The sequence below is a fragment of the Orycteropus afer genome, unplaced genomic scaffold, assembly GCF_000298275.1.
Source record: "Orycteropus afer afer isolate SDZICR_OR568_19922 unplaced genomic scaffold, OryAfe1.0 scaffold00004, whole genome shotgun sequence".
Taxonomy (NCBI): Eukaryota; Metazoa; Chordata; class Mammalia; order Tubulidentata; family Orycteropodidae; genus Orycteropus; species Orycteropus afer.
In genome coordinates this window covers 4,625,385-4,644,331 of record NW_006921591.1, presented here as the reverse complement: position 1 = coordinate 4,644,331, position 18,947 = coordinate 4,625,385, and the positions used below count along the sequence as shown (strand labels likewise).

General features: G+C 38.4%; 1 protein-coding gene across 1 annotated transcript in view; it reads left to right on the top strand.

Moving 5' to 3' along the window:
* Window positions 1–18,947, top strand: part of SLC35F5 (solute carrier family 35 member F5) — a 67,736-nt gene that overhangs the window by 22,109 nt on the left and 26,680 nt on the right. Inside the window, exons 8-10 of the mRNA XM_007937614.1 lie at window positions 1,039–1,120; window positions 1,857–1,944; window positions 9,436–9,500. Coding sequence (XP_007935805.1) covers window positions 1,039–1,120; window positions 1,857–1,944; window positions 9,436–9,500 — 235 coding nt within the window. The remainder of the gene's footprint in view (window positions 1–1,038; window positions 1,121–1,856; window positions 1,945–9,435; window positions 9,501–18,947) is intronic.

The following is an 18,947-nucleotide window of genomic DNA, read 5'->3' as shown; positions in this document are numbered from 1 at the left end:
TATAAACCTAACTTAATAATAAAATTTTAAGTAAGGTCTAGAGAAGTGCTGTTCAATAGAAATACAACATGAACCTCAAACATAAGCCATGCACATATTTTTAAGGTTTTTAGTAGCTGTTAAAAAAAAAAATACAAAGAAAGAGATTAAGTTAATTTTAATAATGTATTTTATTAATCCACTCACCATATGTAAAATTTATTAATATGCCAGTGTTATCAGTATAAAAATTACTAATGTGAGAGTTTGCACATTTTTTGTTTCCTGGGTGCTAAAATCTTTGAAATCTAGTATATATTTTACATTTACAAATTTCAGTTTGAGTTAGCCATATTTCAATTGTTCATCTTTCTGGTTAGCAGTCAAATGCCTTAGGCACTATGCCACCAGATCTCCTAACAAGTGGCTAGTGACTAATATCTTGGATAGTACAGGTCAAAAGGAGCTACTATATTTGCCAGTCTTCCTGGAATATAGTTTGTGTCAGTATTTTGGTTTATATCTTCAAACTGAGTATTAAAGAAAGAATCACAATTAGTAAATTTAAAGTTTTTAAAGAACATTTCTGAATTTCCAAAGTGAATGCATTGTCTTTCGTCTATGAATTTAGCTATTTGTCCATCCTCATATAAATCATCTCATTTAATAGATTTCTTATCATGTTGTAGTCATCTGTATATTATATAAGACATATTTCAATGCTTAAGCATTTTTGATATTTAAATTTCATTTAGGTAAACTTGATAGAGTACTAGCTGTGATTGGATAAAGCAAAGTTTACCCACAATTTAAAAAAAAAAGTCTAAATGCTAATTTTTAATCAACTATTATTGTTAATTTTTTTTTGAGGGAAATTGAATAGCAAAGCCTTTTTATAAATTAGTTTGTTCTTTTTGGGAATTGGTAATTTTTCAATACAAAACAGCTTTTAAAATGTCTTAGGATAACAGTATACAGAGGTAGAGAAAAAGAGGGACTATAAATTATAATAACAAATACGTCATTCATTAAGTTTTACTTTGTTTTCTATTTCTTTAGTGGTTTTTGGCGAATTTGTCGTATCAGGAAGCACTTTCAGACACACAAGTTGCTATAGTTAATATTTTGTCTTCAACTTCTGGTAAGAATTTTTCTTTAAAACCTCTATTATAAACTGAGGCCTGCTTCTGATACACACTTATACATGTGAATACATTTTTCTATCTTGTTATAAATTATATTAGTTCTAATGTACATCAGTGTATTATCCGTGCTTTATAATGTTTTTGGTTTCATGCCTGTGGTCTGTGTTATTTATATTCCTGCAAATGCTTTATAGTATTTCTTATACCACAATGTATTAAAATTTCATAGGGTGATTCTTGTATTGCATTCATCTTTCTCTTCACATACCCTTTCTGAAGATGTTTTTCTAGGCCCTGTGGCTAAAAGTAATTGCTTATTTCAGAACTATAATTTGCCCTATGAAAGGTGTTTTATTTTTAAAGTTGAATCACCTTCCAAATCTAGAAGATAAAAGGAGTATTTTAGAAACTATAAAAATAACTTTAGCACACAGGCTTGATTTTGATGAGGTCAGAATGCCACTCTGAATGCTAGATTTATCTCTAAGTTTAAAATAAGTAGAATTATACTTGATCTGGATTGTTGAAATAAGCATAGCTTAGTTTTAAAGTTGTTTTCATAATCTTTCAAAATTTCAGCCTCAGTAGCTATAGTTATATTCTTAGTTATTTAAAAATGACAAGACGTAGTTTAACAGTTAGATATATCTACTTATTTAAACAAAAGTTGGAAGTAAATAGTTTTGATAGTATTTAAGCTAATATACCTTTTTCATCCTTTTTTTCCCATAGGACTGTTTACTTTAATCCTTGCTGCCATGTTTCCAAGTAACAGTGGAGATAGATTTACCCTTTCTAAACTATTAGCTGTAATTTTAAGGTAAGAATATAGCATAATAGCTAGTTTTTGGTACGTAAAAATATAGTGTTTAAAAATTTGCCGGCAGTGATACAGGATAACTTATACCATATAGACTGAGAAAGATGTGGATAAAGAGTTTTAAAGGCACATCATGATACTCAGTACTCAGCTCTGCCTCTTGTTGTTAACTTGTTTTCCAAACCTTCCTTGGTAGGGTAACAGGAAGGACCCTGAGGCAGATTTGGTTCCTGTTTACATGATGGCAGACTTAAGTATTGCACTGACATGCGATATTTCAAATGCCAACTTAATTCTTATAACCTTCCAAGTTTCTGTTTCCTTTTCCTATGATAAATTCCCACTTTTTGTTTGTATTTTGTTTTCTAAAATCACATTCTCTACTTTTCCTTGAAAGCTCATCAGTTTTATCTGATTAACTCAGCATCTAGTAGTTTTTATTTTTTTTTGTTATTTTCTGTATAATTCAGTTAGCATTTTTTTTTTACCACTACATAACATCAGCATTATAGACAATTATATTTCAATCTTTTGTTTTTATTTACCATTGTGTGTGTTTATCTTGTCTCTCTTACTGGATTGGAAATGCCTTGAAGGCCAAGGCCTTGCTGATGTCACCAAAGGTCTAACATAGGGCTTTGCCACAGACAGTACTCAAAAAAGATGTGTTGGTTTTATAAAGTGGTGGTTTTTGCGAGAGAAAAGCAGAAATCGGAGAATATGCATATCAGAATAATTTAATGGAGAGAGTAGTGTTTTGTAGCTATCACAGCTGGGTTTGAATCAGAGCTCTGCTTTCTCTTTGGGCAGTTCCTTTAGATTGTCTGAGAGGCTTTCCTACTTGAAAAAGTAGGTAGCTATATATCTGTTCTGCAGGCTTGTTTTAAAGCTTGAAAGTAATGCATGTAAAATGTGAAATGACTGTTACAGAGATTGGCAATCGTATAAATGTTAGTTCTTATTGTGTGGTTGTTCTCTTTTAGTTATAAGGCTAAGTTGACCATAGTAATTTCAGTGTGCAGACTGGTTGACCCAAATAATTTACCATTTAGACTTTAAGGCCACAAGAAGTTTATTCTTTGCATGGCTGCCTAATGTTCTGACCAAGCATGTTTTTACGTTAGAGAAATACAATATATTTGTTTTGGGGAAATGAATGAAGTTTTATTCATCTTCATTCAAAATTTTTGCTAATTTCTAATTTTTCTTTGCGGTAATAAAGAAAGAAATGGTTCTAAAATGTTGAACTTGCAAATATATTGACACTATTCCTTCTCTTTAAAGGTCTAGAACAGGTACCACCAAACTCTGGTGGACCAGGTACCTGTTTTGATTAAACTTTTATTTGAATACAAGCTCTGGTAGCATAGTGCCTAAGGCACTTGACTGCTAACCAGAAGGCTGGAGGTTCAAACCCACCAGCCACTCCTCGGAAGGAAGGTTGGCCAATCTACTTCTGTAGTAATACCGCCTTGGAAACCCAAGGAGGGGTCGTTATGAGTCAGGTCCAACTCGATGGCCCATAACAACAGCAACAACTTTCTCATTAGTTTACATATTGTCTAAGTGCTACAATGACACAGTTACATTGTGACAAAGACTATATGGCCCACAAGTTTAAAATATTTACTGTCTATCCCTTTGAGGATAAATTTACTTGACTTATAGTCTAGAAAAATTACTATTTAGAAAATATTTTTGCAGAAATATATGTTCTCAAGCTGAAGGCACTTGACTGCGAACCAGAAGGCTGGCAGTTCAAACCCACCAGCCACTCCCTGGAAGGAAGATGGGCAATCTACTTCTGTAGTGATACTGCCTCGGAAACCCAAGGAGGGGTCACTATGAGTCGGGTCCAACTTGATGGCACATAACAACAAGGATACTAAACAATGTTTAAATAATTTGTTTTGAACTGAACTTATACGTTGAGATTCCATTTCTGAGATTAGAAAAAGAATTTAATATACCAGCAATCTTGAAGCAACGATCAACAATCTTGACTGATAAGCCAAGAAATCTCATTTCATCAATTGAAAGACAAAATAGCATAGAGTGTTTAAAAGTATGGGCTTGAGGCAGACTACCTAGAATCACTACCTGCCTCCATCATTACTAGTTTTGATATCTTGGGCAAGTTTCATTTATCTTTCCCCATACTAACCAATGTTATTAAAGAGAAACGGGTGAGGGGGAGACTCAAGAAACAGACACAGAGAAGAGCTTTCACCTATGCTAGCCTTCAATCTCTCACAGAACAAAGGATTTCTGAGGGTTTATAAAGGGTTTTAGGTGGGAAAAAGGCATTGTCTTTATTCATAAAATGGGAGGGGATTTCTGAGAAAAAGGTGGGGTTATGAAAATCAGGTGTGCCCACAGGAAATAGCCAAGATGAATTCCACTGCAGAAGCTGTTGGAACAAAGATGGAACTGTTGTGAAGGCTGAATCTGGAAAGTTGTGCATGCATAATGTCCCAGACCCTGGTTCGAATTCCAGCAAGGAACTCCTGTTCTTTACTGCCTCTGGCAGGAGGTCACTTTGTCAGTCAGATTGACTTTTACTGCATGCTCTGCACTTGGTGAGGTACTTGAAGAGCAATTCCGGAGGTTTTTCAGCATTTTACAATGGTCAAGCTTGTGGGATTTTTGAAATGTAACTTATTTTGCCTAAGGGCCTGGTTTGTTAATCACCAGTGATTCTCTGTCACCAACAGCAAAAATACTGAGTCAGAGGCTACTTGATTCAGCTAACCCTACCTGTCTCACTCCCCCCTGAGAGATTTCATGCTCTTAATTCTTTATGGAGAACATGGGTGGAGGTTTCTTCTTCTGCAGCTTCTTCATGCTTATATAGGGTCATTGACCTGCCTTCAGAGTAAACATCTCTCACTCTCTGTTCTAATGGTTTATACAGGCTGGTATGCTCCTACTTGGGTATGTCACCAGAGCTCTGAGAACTCTGTAACCTGTTGTTATGTGCCATCGAGTCGGACCCGACTCATAATGACCCCTCCTTGGGTTTCCGAGGCAGTATCACTACGGAAGTAGATTGTCCAATGTTCCTTCCGAGGAGTGGCTGGTGGGTTTGACCAGCCTTCTGGTTAGCAGTCAAGTGCTTTAGGCACTACACTACCAGAGCTCCTGCTCTGTAACCTAGAGGCTATCAATTTAACTAAAAGCTTAAATAGGCAAGGATTAACTAGATATAAAAGCAAAATAACTACAGCAGGTCCTAAGAGAGGTAAAAACCAGGTGAGAGAAGGCAAGTATTCTTTAATTTGATTCCACAAATTATTTTCATCTGTGTATGAGCTGTCTTTAAGCACTCAGCCTGTTCAGGGTTCCTTTCTTTTGCCAGTAAGTGTCTGCCTTTCACCTCTAAAGGGAGCTCTGGTGGTGTAGTGCCTAAGGCACTTGACTGCTAATCAGAAGGCTGGCAGTTCAAACCCACCAGCTACTCCTTGGAAGGAAGACTGGACAATCTACTTCCATAGAGATACTGCCTCGGAAACCTGAGGAGGGGTTGCTGTGAGTCAGGTTTGACTCGAAGGCAGTGACTTTGGTTTTTGGTTTTCACCTTTAAAAGGGTTTAGACTTGATGAGGTGTAAGGACTTTGGTAGGTTGTCCTAGTATGAGCATTGAGGCTTCTTTTACTAGTAGGTCAGTGGCTGTCGCCACTTGGAAGTATCCTGGCCACGCTTGAGCCACTGTACCCTATTGCTTTGCCTTATACACTGGCTTTGCTATAAGCCCCAAATTAGGGATCCATTCTCTGCAAAACCCAGCCATTCCTAAGAAGTCTCTAAGCTATTTTCTGGTGATAGGGACAGGGAGGTTAGTAATGACCTGTTACCCAGTAGGGCACTAACACTTGACTTCCTCAAGTCAGGGTGAATCCCAGGTGCTGCACCTGACCTTCAGATATCTGGATTTTCTTAGGGAAAACTTGGTACCCCTGGTTTGAACTTCATAAACACAGGCCGTGTATTCTTAACTTTCCCAGGGGTGGACGGTTCCACACCTTTGGAGATGCTTGTTCTAGTATATCTTTGGGAGATGGGTTCTTAAACTTGGAGATCTCTTTCTCACTTAGTAGAAGGAACTTTGATCCTTCATCATCTTTCATATTCTGGCATAACCATAGAAATTTTAACCTCTTCTTAACTTTTTGCTATATTTTTCCCTGACTTCCCATGAGTTACTTTAACCTTTTATGACTTTCTATATCCATCTAAATTCTTTTCTCAAAGCTTACAAAGCACTCAACTTAGTAAGTAAATCTCTTCCTAGCAAGGGGAGAGGACATTCAGGGACATCTTAAAATGTTAGGCCCTATTTCACAATTAAGGGGGAAAGTAATTTTCATATCTTATGCTTCCTGTCAACCCCAATAACTATTCAGTAAGTGTCAAAGAGTTGGCCATGAGGTTGGTTCAGGACAGAATAGGCAGTTCCCATGTCTGTGGCTACCCTAAGCAGGCAGAACACCTACCCAGGGAGATGCACCCACCTGCACTAGGGAGATGTACCCCCTAGATCAGTCAACCATGAGACATCAGAAGGGTAGCATTTGCATAGGGGGAAAGCTGGATAGACGGGAATGCATAAATAAGGGCACAGGGAAGGGATAGTCACAGGGAGGAGATAGAAGGAGAGCTTTTGTTGGTTGAGGATTGTACTGGGGCAATGAAACCAAATGTGCATGAACTGTTGTGAGTAAAACGAATTTGCTTTGTAAATTTGCACCCACATCACAATAAAATTTTTTTTTTTTTTTTAAAAAAGGAAAGGAAAGTGGTTGTTATATCTGCCACATGGATGGTAACCTGAGGCTTTGCTGAAGTTAATTTGATGGCTGAGTTTGGAGCTGGGCAGTCCTCTGGGCCTTGTCAATCGAAGCAGTTACTCTGCTCCTAGGGGAGAGCTTGCCAATGAGGTCCTTGTGGTTCCTTGCTGGGGTGTCCTGCTTTGGGGCATTCTGGGTTGTCCCTCTTCCAGTGACCTTCCTTTCAGCAGTGTAAGCACTAGTTTGGCCCCAGCTTTGGTCTTCTTAGCCCCTGTGGGTTACCTCTAGGTGGCCCATATGGGACTGCTTGGACAGGTTTCTTACCTCTCTTTGTCTTAGTTTCCTTTTCTGTAAATTGGGAATAATAATAGAATTTATCTCATAGGGTTGTTAGGATTATCTCATAGGAAAGGATTAAAAATTTAAGACTTCTGAAGTGCTTGGAGCAATAAGTGCTCAGTATTACTTAAGGGGGAAGCTCTGGTGGCGTAATGCCTAAGGCATTTGACTGCTAACCAGGAGGCTGGTGGTTCAAGCCCACCAGCCACTACTTGGAAGGAAGACCGGGCAGTCTACTTCGGTAGAGATAGTGCTCGGAAACCCAAGGAAGGATGGCCGAATCAGTACCGACTCGAGGGCAGTGAGTTTGGTTTTGGTTTTTGATTACGTAAGGAGCTCTGGTAATGTAGTGGTTTGCCTGCTAACCAAAAGTTTGAATCCACCAGCTGCTGTGCTGGAGAAAGATGAGACAATCTGCTTCTGTGAAGATTTATAGCCTTTGGAAACCTACTGAGATAGTTCTACTCTGTCCTATAGGGTTGCTATGAGTCAAATCGACTCAATAGCAGTTGGTTTGGTTTTTTGGTTTTATTATTGTTTACTGCTATTATTATTATATGAATTAAATGAGATTAAAACCTTTTAGAATTGTTATAAGTGTAATATAACACTGTTATGTGATAATATGCACAAAGTTTCTAGTATGTTGTAGGGGCTAAATAAAATAATAGCTGAATCTGAATTTGAACAATGGCTCTTTACAAAAATTGTGATTATATAATTAAAGGATATGAATATTTAGTGTAAGGATTGAATGTGATAGTATAATTCCATATGGGAAGAAATTATTTTTCATATTCCTCTCCCATTGCCACACTGGTCTTTCTGATCAGTTGGTGAGAACCTTAGACTTTTTTGTTTTTTAATTAGCAATATTTCATCTGCTTGAAAAGATATATACAACTTACAAGATGCATAGAAACAAAGATAGTATAAGTTTCATGAGGACAGGACATACATCTGTCTTGTTCAATGCTATAACCCAGATTAGGAGCTCAATAAATAATTAAATGAATGAATGACCTCTCATTTCTCTGCACCCTTAACTCCATCTCATTTTTACCCATTGAAATAATGGTATTAATGGAATGATTTAAATATCTAAAGATAGTTTTACTGTTAATTTGGGTTTTACCCTTAAGTAAGAATGGTGACATTCTAGGTGTATATGGGTTTAATATGTATATATGTACAAAAGAAAGACTGGAATGGTGATGACAAATTGGCTAATTCCTTCCCAGTTGAGAGGCAGGAGGTAGCATAGGGATAAGAGCACTGGACTTGAGCCAGGCTGCCTGGATTCAGATACCAGCTGTGCAGTCTTGGTCAGGTCACTCCATCACTTTGTGCATTAGTTTTCTTGCATATGAAATGGTTGACAAAGGGGCAAAGGCATCTTCTGACCTCCTCTAACTATACGAGAGTAGGACAGAATCACCATCAGCAGCACAATGCCTGCTCCTATGTGGCTAGAGATGCCACCACCCACCAGCTCTCTTACTAACCTTGACACTAGCCAGTCCTCCCATGGCACCTACCACCTCTCCATTGAGTTCAGTAATTTGCTGCAGTGGCCACACAGAACTCACAGATTATGGGGTTTATTAGAGAAGCAACAGGCTACAGTTCAAGTTCAGGAATGTACTCAGTCTCTCGCATCTGGCCGTCTTACTCAGCAGCCAGCAATCTCTCAGCTCTCTCAGTAGCATGTCTCTCAGCAGCACGTGTCTCTCATGTCACTCTCTCTTAGCAAGTGTGTCTGTCTCAGCAGTACATCTCAGCCTGCAGTGAGAGATTCCTTCTGCCTCTAGGAGGGCTTCTTTTGAGCCTGGCAAAGTGACCAAACTAAACAATCCCAACATCAGAATTCTATACACCTGAGAGAGAGTGAACTTCCCAGATTACTTTGTGCCACTCCAGCAGAAATAAACTAGGTTGCTAACTTTAACAATCAGCTACTCAAAGCAAAGGGGGAGTTACAAAGACTATGTCTAGAAAAGCCATACCATGTAATTTACTACACTGCAATGGTAATGACAATAATTACACCTTCCTTATAAGGTAATATTGTGCATTTTGTGAGGATTAAATGATTTACTACAAGTATAGCATAATAGGGTCGTCATAAGTCCGAATCTGCTCTATGGTAACGGGTTTGTTTTCTTTTAATAGCACTTGGAATAGGCACTTTAGTATGTTTGGTGCCCGAAACATACTGCATAGCTATTGTTAATTGAATCATTAAATTCTTTGACAGTTTTACCTAAAATTGAGAATAGTCTTGATCATGTGTAAATACTTTTTATGAATATTCTGTTAAGGAATTTATTATTTTGCTCATCAGAAATGACTGTTATTCTCTTAGCTTTGGAGGTATTGTGCTGGTCAACCTGTCAGGATCTGAAAAATCTGCTGGAAGAGATAGAATAGGTAAGTACTTGACTTCAAATTCTGTCTGGTAGAATACAGGCAGTCCCCAAGTTACAAGCGAGATCTGTTCCAAACTGTGTCTTTAAAAATTTATAGGTCAAGTAGAGCATTTGCATACAGTTCTCAGTTAGCCTTGCTTTGTTGTTGTTGTTATGTGCCTTCGAGTCAGACCCGACCCATCACTACCCGTCCTTGGGTTTCCAAGGCAGTATCACTACAGAAGTAGATTGCCCAATCTTCCTTTCGAGGAGTGGCTGGTGGGTTTGAACTGCCAGCCTTCCGGTTGGCAGTCAAGTGCCTTAGGCACTATGCTACCAGGGCTCCTAGCCTTGCTTTAGTGCAAGAAAAGACTCAAACCTTTTCAAATGATTTAAAAGCTGCATGTACAGCAAGTAAAGGTGATTATGATGAAGAATTTGTTATGAGTAGGGTCTGGTTTAATTGTTTCAAAGTCAGGGCAAATTTACATAACATTAAAGAAGGGCTTCCCATCTATGAGCAGAGTTGAAAGAGTGGTGCCCTGCTCAAAGATGGTGATACCCTTCAAAGATGGCAGTGCCCACTCAAAGCTGGTGGCTGACCATATTATTTGAATGTATGCAGCATTCTACAGTCTTTCATAATCTAGACTCATTCATCAGCCTCCTGAAAGGGCTCACTATGCCCCTTCCAAGTCACCCATTGCAGGGCTTTGACCCATAATTTTTCCTGTTTCGATTTGAAGTATCCAAATTGTAAAAATTTTGGTCTGTTCTTGCTTTGCTTCCTTGACCATGACAGAACCAGTTCAAATCGATCCGAAGCCCTGCTTAAAGGGCAAGTTAGGAGTCCATAAGTCAGATGTTCAAAACCTGGGGACTGCCTATATACAAGAAAATTTTGTGCATATCATGCACACATATACTTACTTGTGCACCCCACTCCCCATCAGGAAAACAATATCAGCTATAATAGCTAAAAATACTTTTTTGTTTGTTTGTTTTAATCTTCACTTTTGAAATAATAAAAAAAAAATCAAAAATAGTTCAAAGAATTCCTTTACAGCCTTCACACAGCTTTTCTAAATGTTAACATCTTTCATAACTACAATATGATTTGGAATCCAATACAGTTATAAAAATTAGGAATTAACATTGATACAATACTGTTACTTAATATGTAGACCCTTCTCACATTTTACCATTTTCCCACTAATGTTCTTTGTCTGGTCTAGGTTCACTTATTTTATTTAGTTGTCATGGCTCCTTAAAACTTAATCCTACTTGAGACCACAAGACCTGGATGATACCCAGCCTCCAATGCCAACCAGTCGGGAAGGGATCAAAACTGGAGATTGTGGAATTAAAAAATATAAAAAAGACCAGGATTATTGGTCAGATAGAATCTGGTGAAACCTCTGAGGCTATGGTCCCTAGTCATCCTTTGGGCCTAGAATTAGAGTCACTCCTGTGACTTAACTCTCAGCCAAACAATAGACAGGTCTAAGAGTGGAACAACTATACCAGGGAGATGCACTCCTTAGAGTAATCAACATGGGAGATGAGAAGTGCAGCATTTGTGAAGGGAGAAATCAAGGGAGGCAGGAAAGCATAGGCAAGACGGACACAGGAAAAGGGTCATAACAGGGAGGAAGTGGGAAGAGAGCTGTTAACATCATGTGGATTGTAACTATTATCACAAAGCAAAAAATGTATGAGCTGCTGAGTAGAAAATACATCTGCTTTGTAAAATTTCAAACAGATCACAATAAAAAGTTGAGAACAAAACAAACCAGAAAATCTAAACCTACAAAATCAAGTTAATTCTGACTCATAGAGGCCATATAAGACAGAGTAGTATTGCCCCATAGGGCTTCCAAGGCTATAAATCTTTATGGAAACAGACCGCCTCATCTTTCTCCCATGGAACACTTGGTGGGTTGGACTGCCAACCTTTTGGTTAGCAGCTGAATGCTTTAACTACTATGCCACCAGGGCTCCTAAGATTCCTTTAATGTCTCCTTTGATTCTTTTAATATGGAACTGTTCCTCAGTTTTGTTCTATTCCTCTTTTATAACCTTGATAGGTTTGGAATACTATCCAGTACTTCTGAATAATGTCCCTCAATTTGGGTTTGTTTGATATTCCCTAATTATTAAATTCAAGTTGTACAGTTTTGGTAAGAATACCATAGAAGTGATAATTATGCCTAGATCAGTGTATCAGGAGGTACATAATACTGATTTGTCTTATTATTAGTGATGATAACTTTATCACATGGTTAAGGTGGTGTCTGCCAGGTTGCTCCAGTGTAAATTTACTAATTTTTCCCTGTATAAGTAATAAGTGTTTTGTGGGAAAATATCCTGTTTTTATCATACTTTCAGCTGCTGATTTTACCATAAACTATTGTTTCTTACTTGAAACAGTTATTACTATTATAAACACCTAGCTTTTGAGTCATGTTTAGATTTAACAAAAACAGAGTTAATTGGAGCCCAGCTTAATGATTTCCCTCTGGATATTTTTTTTGTTGTTGTTGTTGTTATTTGCCGTCGAGTCGGCCCCGACTCATAGCGACCCCTCCTTGGGTTTCCGAGGCAGTATCACTACGGAAGTAGGATTGCCCAACCTGGATATTTTTTTAGGTACTTGAAATTTATTAAATGGAATATAGTTCACTAAACTCTTCTTAACTGGTACCTAGTGAGCTATGCCTTGCACTACCTCACCATTTCCCCCCCAGAGTAGCTTTGTGTATATAAAACATATGTGTGTGTGTATATATATATATATGTATATATGTATATGTGTATATGCACAAGATTTTGTTGAGAGGGTTCCCCTCTGCTTTAAAAAAAAAAATTTGAAAGTAATAAAAAATGTGATTTAATAAAACATTGGATATATGAATAACTAGGAGCTCTGGTAGCATGTGCCAAAGGCATTTATTTGATGCTAACCAGAAGTCTGGCAGTTCAAACCCACCAGCTACTCCTCAGAAGGAAGGTTAGGCAGTCTACTTCCGTAGTGATACCACCTCGGGAACCCAAGGAGGGGTCACTATGAGTTGAGTTCGACTCGACGGCAGTGAGGTTTTTTTTTTTTTTTAATGGATAATTGATTAAAGAATTAAATATGGCCACTTAGCAGAAAGCACATTATTTTGCTTTATCTTTTAGAACAATTTTAGGTTTACAGAAGAGTTGCACAGAAGTGTAGAAGGGTTTCCATATCCATTGCCCTCCCTACCCTATATGTACTCACATCCTTCACACACGGTTTCCCCATTAGTGTGGTATATTTGTTACAGTTGATAAGCCAATGCTGATATGTTATCAATTAAAGTCTATAGTTCACATCCACCACTTGTTAGTCACTTTGTCATACTGTAGTGGCTTGCATGTTGCTGTGAGGCCGGAGGCTATGCCACCATATTTCAAATACCATCAGGGTCACCCATGGTAGACAGGTTTCAGTGGAGCTTCCAGACTAAGACAGACTTGGAAGAGGCTGTCCGCTTCTCAAAGAATTGTCCAGTGAAAACCTTATGAATAGCAATGAAACACTGTCTGATATATTACTGGAAAACGTTATGAATAGCCCTGAAACATTGTCTGATATAGTGCCAGAAGATGAGCCCTCAGGTTGGAAGGCACTCAAAATATGATGGGAGGAGCTGCCTTCTCAGAGTAGAGCTGTCTTTAATGATGTGATGGAGTAATGCTTTCGGGACTTCTATTTGCTGATGTTGCACCACTCAAAATGGGAAGAAACAGCTGCCAAACATTCATTAATAATTGGAATGTGAAATGTATGAAGTATGAATCTAGGAAAATTGGAAGTTATCAAAAATGAAATGAAATGCATAAAGATCGACATTGTAAGTATTAGTGAGCTAAAATGGACTGTTTTGGGCCATTTTGAATCAGACAACAACATGGTCTACTATGCTGGGAATGACAAATTGAAGAAGAATGGCATAGGATTCATCGTCACAAAGAATATTTCAAATCTATCCTGAAGTACAATGCTGTCAGTGATAGTATAATAGCCATATGCCTCCAAGGAAGAGCAGTTAATGCTACTACTATTCAAATTTATGCACCAGCCACCAAAGCCAAAGACTAGGAAATTGAAGATTTTTACCAACTTATGTAGTCTGAAATTGACCAAACATGCAATCAAGATGTGTTGATTATCATGGGTGATTAGAATGCAAAAGTTGGAAATGAAGAAGAATCACCAGTAGTTGGAAAATAGGGCCTTCGAGATAGAAATAATGCTGGGGAGCGCATGATAGAATTTTGCAAGACCAATGATTTATTCGTTCCAAATACCTTTTTTCAGTAACAAGAGGTGGCTATACTCATGGACTTCAGCAGATGAAGTAACACAAGAATCACATCAGCTACATCTGTGGAAAGAGGCAGTGGAGAAGCTCAATATCTTTAGCCAAAACAGGGGCAGGAACTGATTGTGGAATAGACCATCAACTGCTCATATGCAAGGTCAAGTTCAAGCTGAAGACAATTAAAACAAGTCCATGAGAGCCAAAATATGACCTTGTTTACATCCCTCCTGATTTTAGAGACCATCTAAAGAATAAATAGGAGCTCTGGTGGTGTCGTGCATAAGGCATTTGACTGCTAACCAGAGGACTGGCAGTTAAAACCCACCAGCCACTCCTCAGAAGGAAGATTGGACAATCTACTTTTGTAGTGGTACTGCCTCATAAACCAAAGGAGGGGTCACTATGAATCAGATCCAACTCAACAGCAGTGGGTTGGGTCTGAAGAATAGATTTAATGCATTGAACACCAGTGACCAAAAATCAGAGGAATTGTGAGTTGCCATCAAGAACATCATCCATGAAGAAAGCAAAAGGTCATTAAAAAGACAGGAAAGGAAGAGAAGACGAAAATGGATAATGGAAGACACTCTGAAACTTGCACTTGAACGGAGAGTAGATAAAGCAAATGAAAGAATTGACTGGATAACAGAGCTGAAAAGATGATTTCAAAGAGCAGTGCGAGAAGACAAAGTCATTTATTATAATGAAATGTGCAAAGACCTGGACTTAGAAAACCAAAAGGGAAGAACATGCTCAGCATTTCTCAAGCTGAAAGAACTGAAGAAACAATTCAAGCCTCAAGTTGCAATATTGAGGATTCTATGTGCAAAATATTGAATGATGCAGGAAACATCAGAAGAAGATGGAGAGAATACACAGAATCACTGTACCAAGAAGAATTGGTTGATGTTCATTCATTTCAAGAGGTGACATATGATCAAGAGCCAATAGTATTGAAGGAAGAAGTTGAAGCTGCACTGAAGTAATTGGCAAAGAACAAAGCTGCAGGAATTGACAGAATACCCGTTGAGATGTTTCAACAAACTGATGCCACACTGCAGACACTCATTCATCTATGCCAAGAAATTTGGAAGATAGCTACCTGGCTAATTGACTGGAAGAGATCCATGTATGTACCCATTCCAAAGAAAGGATCCCATAGAATGTGGATATTATTGAACAATATCATTAATACCATGTTTAAGTAAAATCTTGCTGAAGATAATTCAGAGACAATTGCACCAGTATATTGACAGAGAACTTTCAGAAATGCAAGCTGGATTCAGAAGAGGATGTGGATTGAGGGATTTCATTGCTGATGTCAGACGGATCTTGGCTGAAAGCAAAGAATACCAGAAATATATTTACTTTTGTATTGTGCAAAAGCATTGACTATGCAAAAGCATTCGATTATGTGGATCATAACAAATTATAGATGACATGGAGAAGAGTGAGAATTCCAGAACACTTAATTGTGCTCATGAGGAACCTGTACATAGACCAGAAGGCTGTCATTTGAACAGAACATGAGGATACTGCATGGTTTAAAATCAGGAAGGTAGTGTGTCATGGTTGTATCCTTTCACCATACTTACTCAGTCTATATGCTGAGCACATTATCCAAGAAGCTGAACTACATGAAGAAGAACATGCTGTCAAGATTGGAGGAAGAGTCATTAACAACCTGCAATATGCAGATAGCACAACTTTGCTTACTGAAAGTGAGCACGACTTGAAACACTTACTGATGAAGATTAGACTACAGTATGCAGTATGGATTACATCTCAACATGAAACGAAAATCCTCACAACTGGACCAATAAACAGCATCATGATAAATGGAGAAAGATTGAAGTTGTCAAAGACTTCATATTACTTGGTTCCACAATCAACACCAATGGAACCAGCAGTCAAGACATGAGAGGACATATTGCACTGGGCAAATCTGCTGCAAAAGACCTCTTTAATGTGCTGAAGAGCAAAGATGTTTCTTCAAAGACTAAGGTGTGCCTACCCAAAGCCATGTGTTCTGGTTACCTAGTGCTGCTCTGACTGGAATATACCACAAATTGAGTGGCTTGAACAAACAAGAGTTTATTCTCTTACAGTTTGGGAGGCGTTAAGTCTGAGTTCAAAGTGCCAGGCTCTGGGGGCTTGGTGAAAGCCCCTCAACCTTGGGCTTCAGCTCTGCTTCCTGCTCCTGGCCCACTGAAGGTAGAGGCTTTTTTTCACTCAGAGAGCTGCTCGCTGCTGAGACTGATAAGCCCAAGGTTGACAAATAAAAAGTGACAGTCCCAATGTTACCAAACCAAATGGTGGGCAGTTAATTTGAGTCCATTGAAAGTCCCAAGGTCGGCAGAGCATGGCAGGCTGCTGAACAACGACATGGCTACATGCCGGGTTCAAGTGTGCCATAAGCTAGAGACTATTCCTGGAGCTGCTGCTTATATACGGGAAGCAGACTTCATTCCTAAAGCAGCTACTCAGCTGCTTGTAGTAGATACCACCATGGAGTTGATTGCCAGTCTCATCATGGGGAATAACTACCACTAGCTGCCACTCAACCAGGCCCAGCCAAGTTGACACACAACCTTAACTATCACACCATGGTATTTTTAGTCACCTCATATGCATGTGACGGCTACAGTGAATAAGGAAGAATGAAGATGAGTTGATGCTTTTGACTTGTGGTGTTGGCGAAGAATGCTGAAGGTACCATGGACTGTCAAAAGAACTAACAGATCTGTCCTGGAAGAAGTGCAGCCAGAGTGCTCCTTGGAAGCGAGAATGGCCAGACTTCATTTGACCTACTTTGGTCATGTTGTCAGAAGTGACCATTCCCTGGAGAAAGGTATTATGCTTAGTAAAGTGAAGGGTCAACGAAAAAGGAGAAGGCCCTCAATGAGATGGATTGACACAGTGCCTGCTACGATGGGCTCTGGTATAGCGAGTATAGTGAGGCTGTCACAGGACGAGGCAGGGTCACTGAGTCAGAGCTGACTCTGTGGCACCTAACAACAGCAACATAGTTTACATTAGGGTATACTCTTTGTGTTGTACAGATTTGGTAAAAGTATGGTATCATGTATCCACCATTCCATACCACACAGAATAATGTTTCCACCCTAAAAATGTGTTTGCTGTTTTTAAAGATGTCCTTGAATGTTTTTTTTATTATTATTTTTTTAGTTTTTTAAAAATTTTTGCAGTGTTCTCTCTGCTCCCTTCCCACCCCTGGTAACCAACGAAGAAAGTTTCCTCCCATATGTAAACCTGTCCTTGACTTTTTACAATAATAAACTAATACAATATTTGTTCTTCTGTGATTGACTGATTTCATTTAGCATAATGTCCTCTAAGTTCATCCATGTTATGTGTTTTGCAAATTCTACATTATTCTTTAGTGTTACATAGTATTCCATTGTGTGTATGTACCATAGTTTGGTTGTCCATTCTTCTCTTGATGGGCACCGAAGTTGTTTCCATCTTTTTGCTATTGTAAATAGTGCTGCAATGCACATGGGTGTGCATATGTCTGTTCTTGCCCTTGCTCTCACTTTAGGATATATACCTAGTAATGGAATGGCTGAGTCAAAATGGTATTTCTAATTCCAGTTTTTTAAGGAATCACCATACTGCTTTCCAAAGTTGTTGTATCATTTTCCAGTCCCAGCAGCAGTGTATGAAAGTTCCAATCTCTCCATATCCTCGCCAGCATTTGTTATTTTCTGTCTCGTTGAATTTTGCCGTTAGTGATGGGGCCCCATGGTATCTCGTTGTTGTTTTGATTTGCATCTCTGTAATGGTTCATGATCATGAACGTTTCCTCTTGGGTTTATTGGCCACCTGAATATCCTCTTTGGTGAAGACATTCATGTCTTCTGCCCATTTTTTAATTGGATTGTTTTTCTTTTTGGTGTTGAGGTGTTGGAGTTTTCTATAAATTTTAGAGATAAGTCCCTTGCCAGATATGCCATTGCTGAATATTTTTTCCCAATCTATAGGTTCTCTTTTTACTCTTTTGGAGAAGTCTTTTGAAGCACATAAAAATTAATGGGTTCTTCTAGGTCCCATTCATGTAGTTTATCTTCTACTGTCTGTACATTTTGGGTTGTGCTTGACACTCTAGTTATGCCATACATGAGGGCCCATAAATTTGCCCCTGTTTTTTCTTTAGGAACATTATTCTTTTAGGTTTCACACTTAAGTCTTTGCTCCATCCAGAATTAGTTTTTGTGAATGGTGTGGGGTACAGATCTTGCTTCATTTTTCTGTAAATTGATATCCAGTTTTGCCAGCATCATTTGTTAAACAATCTCTTCCCCATTTAATGGATTTCAGCCCTTTGTCAAAAGATCAGCTGACTGTTGGTCGATGGATCTATTTCTGGGTTCTCAATTCTGTTCCATTGGTCTATGTGTCTGTCATTGTAACAATACCAGGCTGTTTTGACTACTGTGGCTGTGTAGTAGGTTTTGAGATATGGGAGTGTGAGACCTACTTTGTTCTTTTTCTTCCATACTGCTTTGCTTATCTGAGTTCTCTTTCCTTTCCATATAAAATTAGTGATTGTTTCCTCCATATTCTTAAAGAATATTGATGAGATGTGGATTGGGATTGAATTGAATGTATGGATTGCTTTGGGCAATATTGACATTTTTGCAGTGTTCAATTTTCCTATCTGTGAGCATGGTATGCTCTTCCATTTATGTGGATCTCTTATGGTTTCTTTAAGTAGTATCTTGTAGTTTTCTTTGTACAAGTCTTTTGTGTCCTCAGTGAGATTTATTCCCAAGTATTTTATTTTTTTGGTAGTTATTGTAAATGATATTGGTTTCCTTTTCAGCAATCTATGTGTAGAGGTGTAGAGGAATCCAAGTGATTTTTGTGTGTTGATCTTATATCCCACCACCATGCTAAATCTCTCAATTAGTTCCAGTAGTTTTTTTGCTGAGTCTCTTGGGTTTTCTAGGTATAGGATCATATCATCAGCAAATAGGGATAATTTGACTTGTTCCTTACCAATTTGGATGCCTTTGATTTCCCTTTCTTGCCTTATGGCCTTGGTTAGAACTTCCAGTACAATGTTGAATAGAAGTGGTGATAGCGGGCAT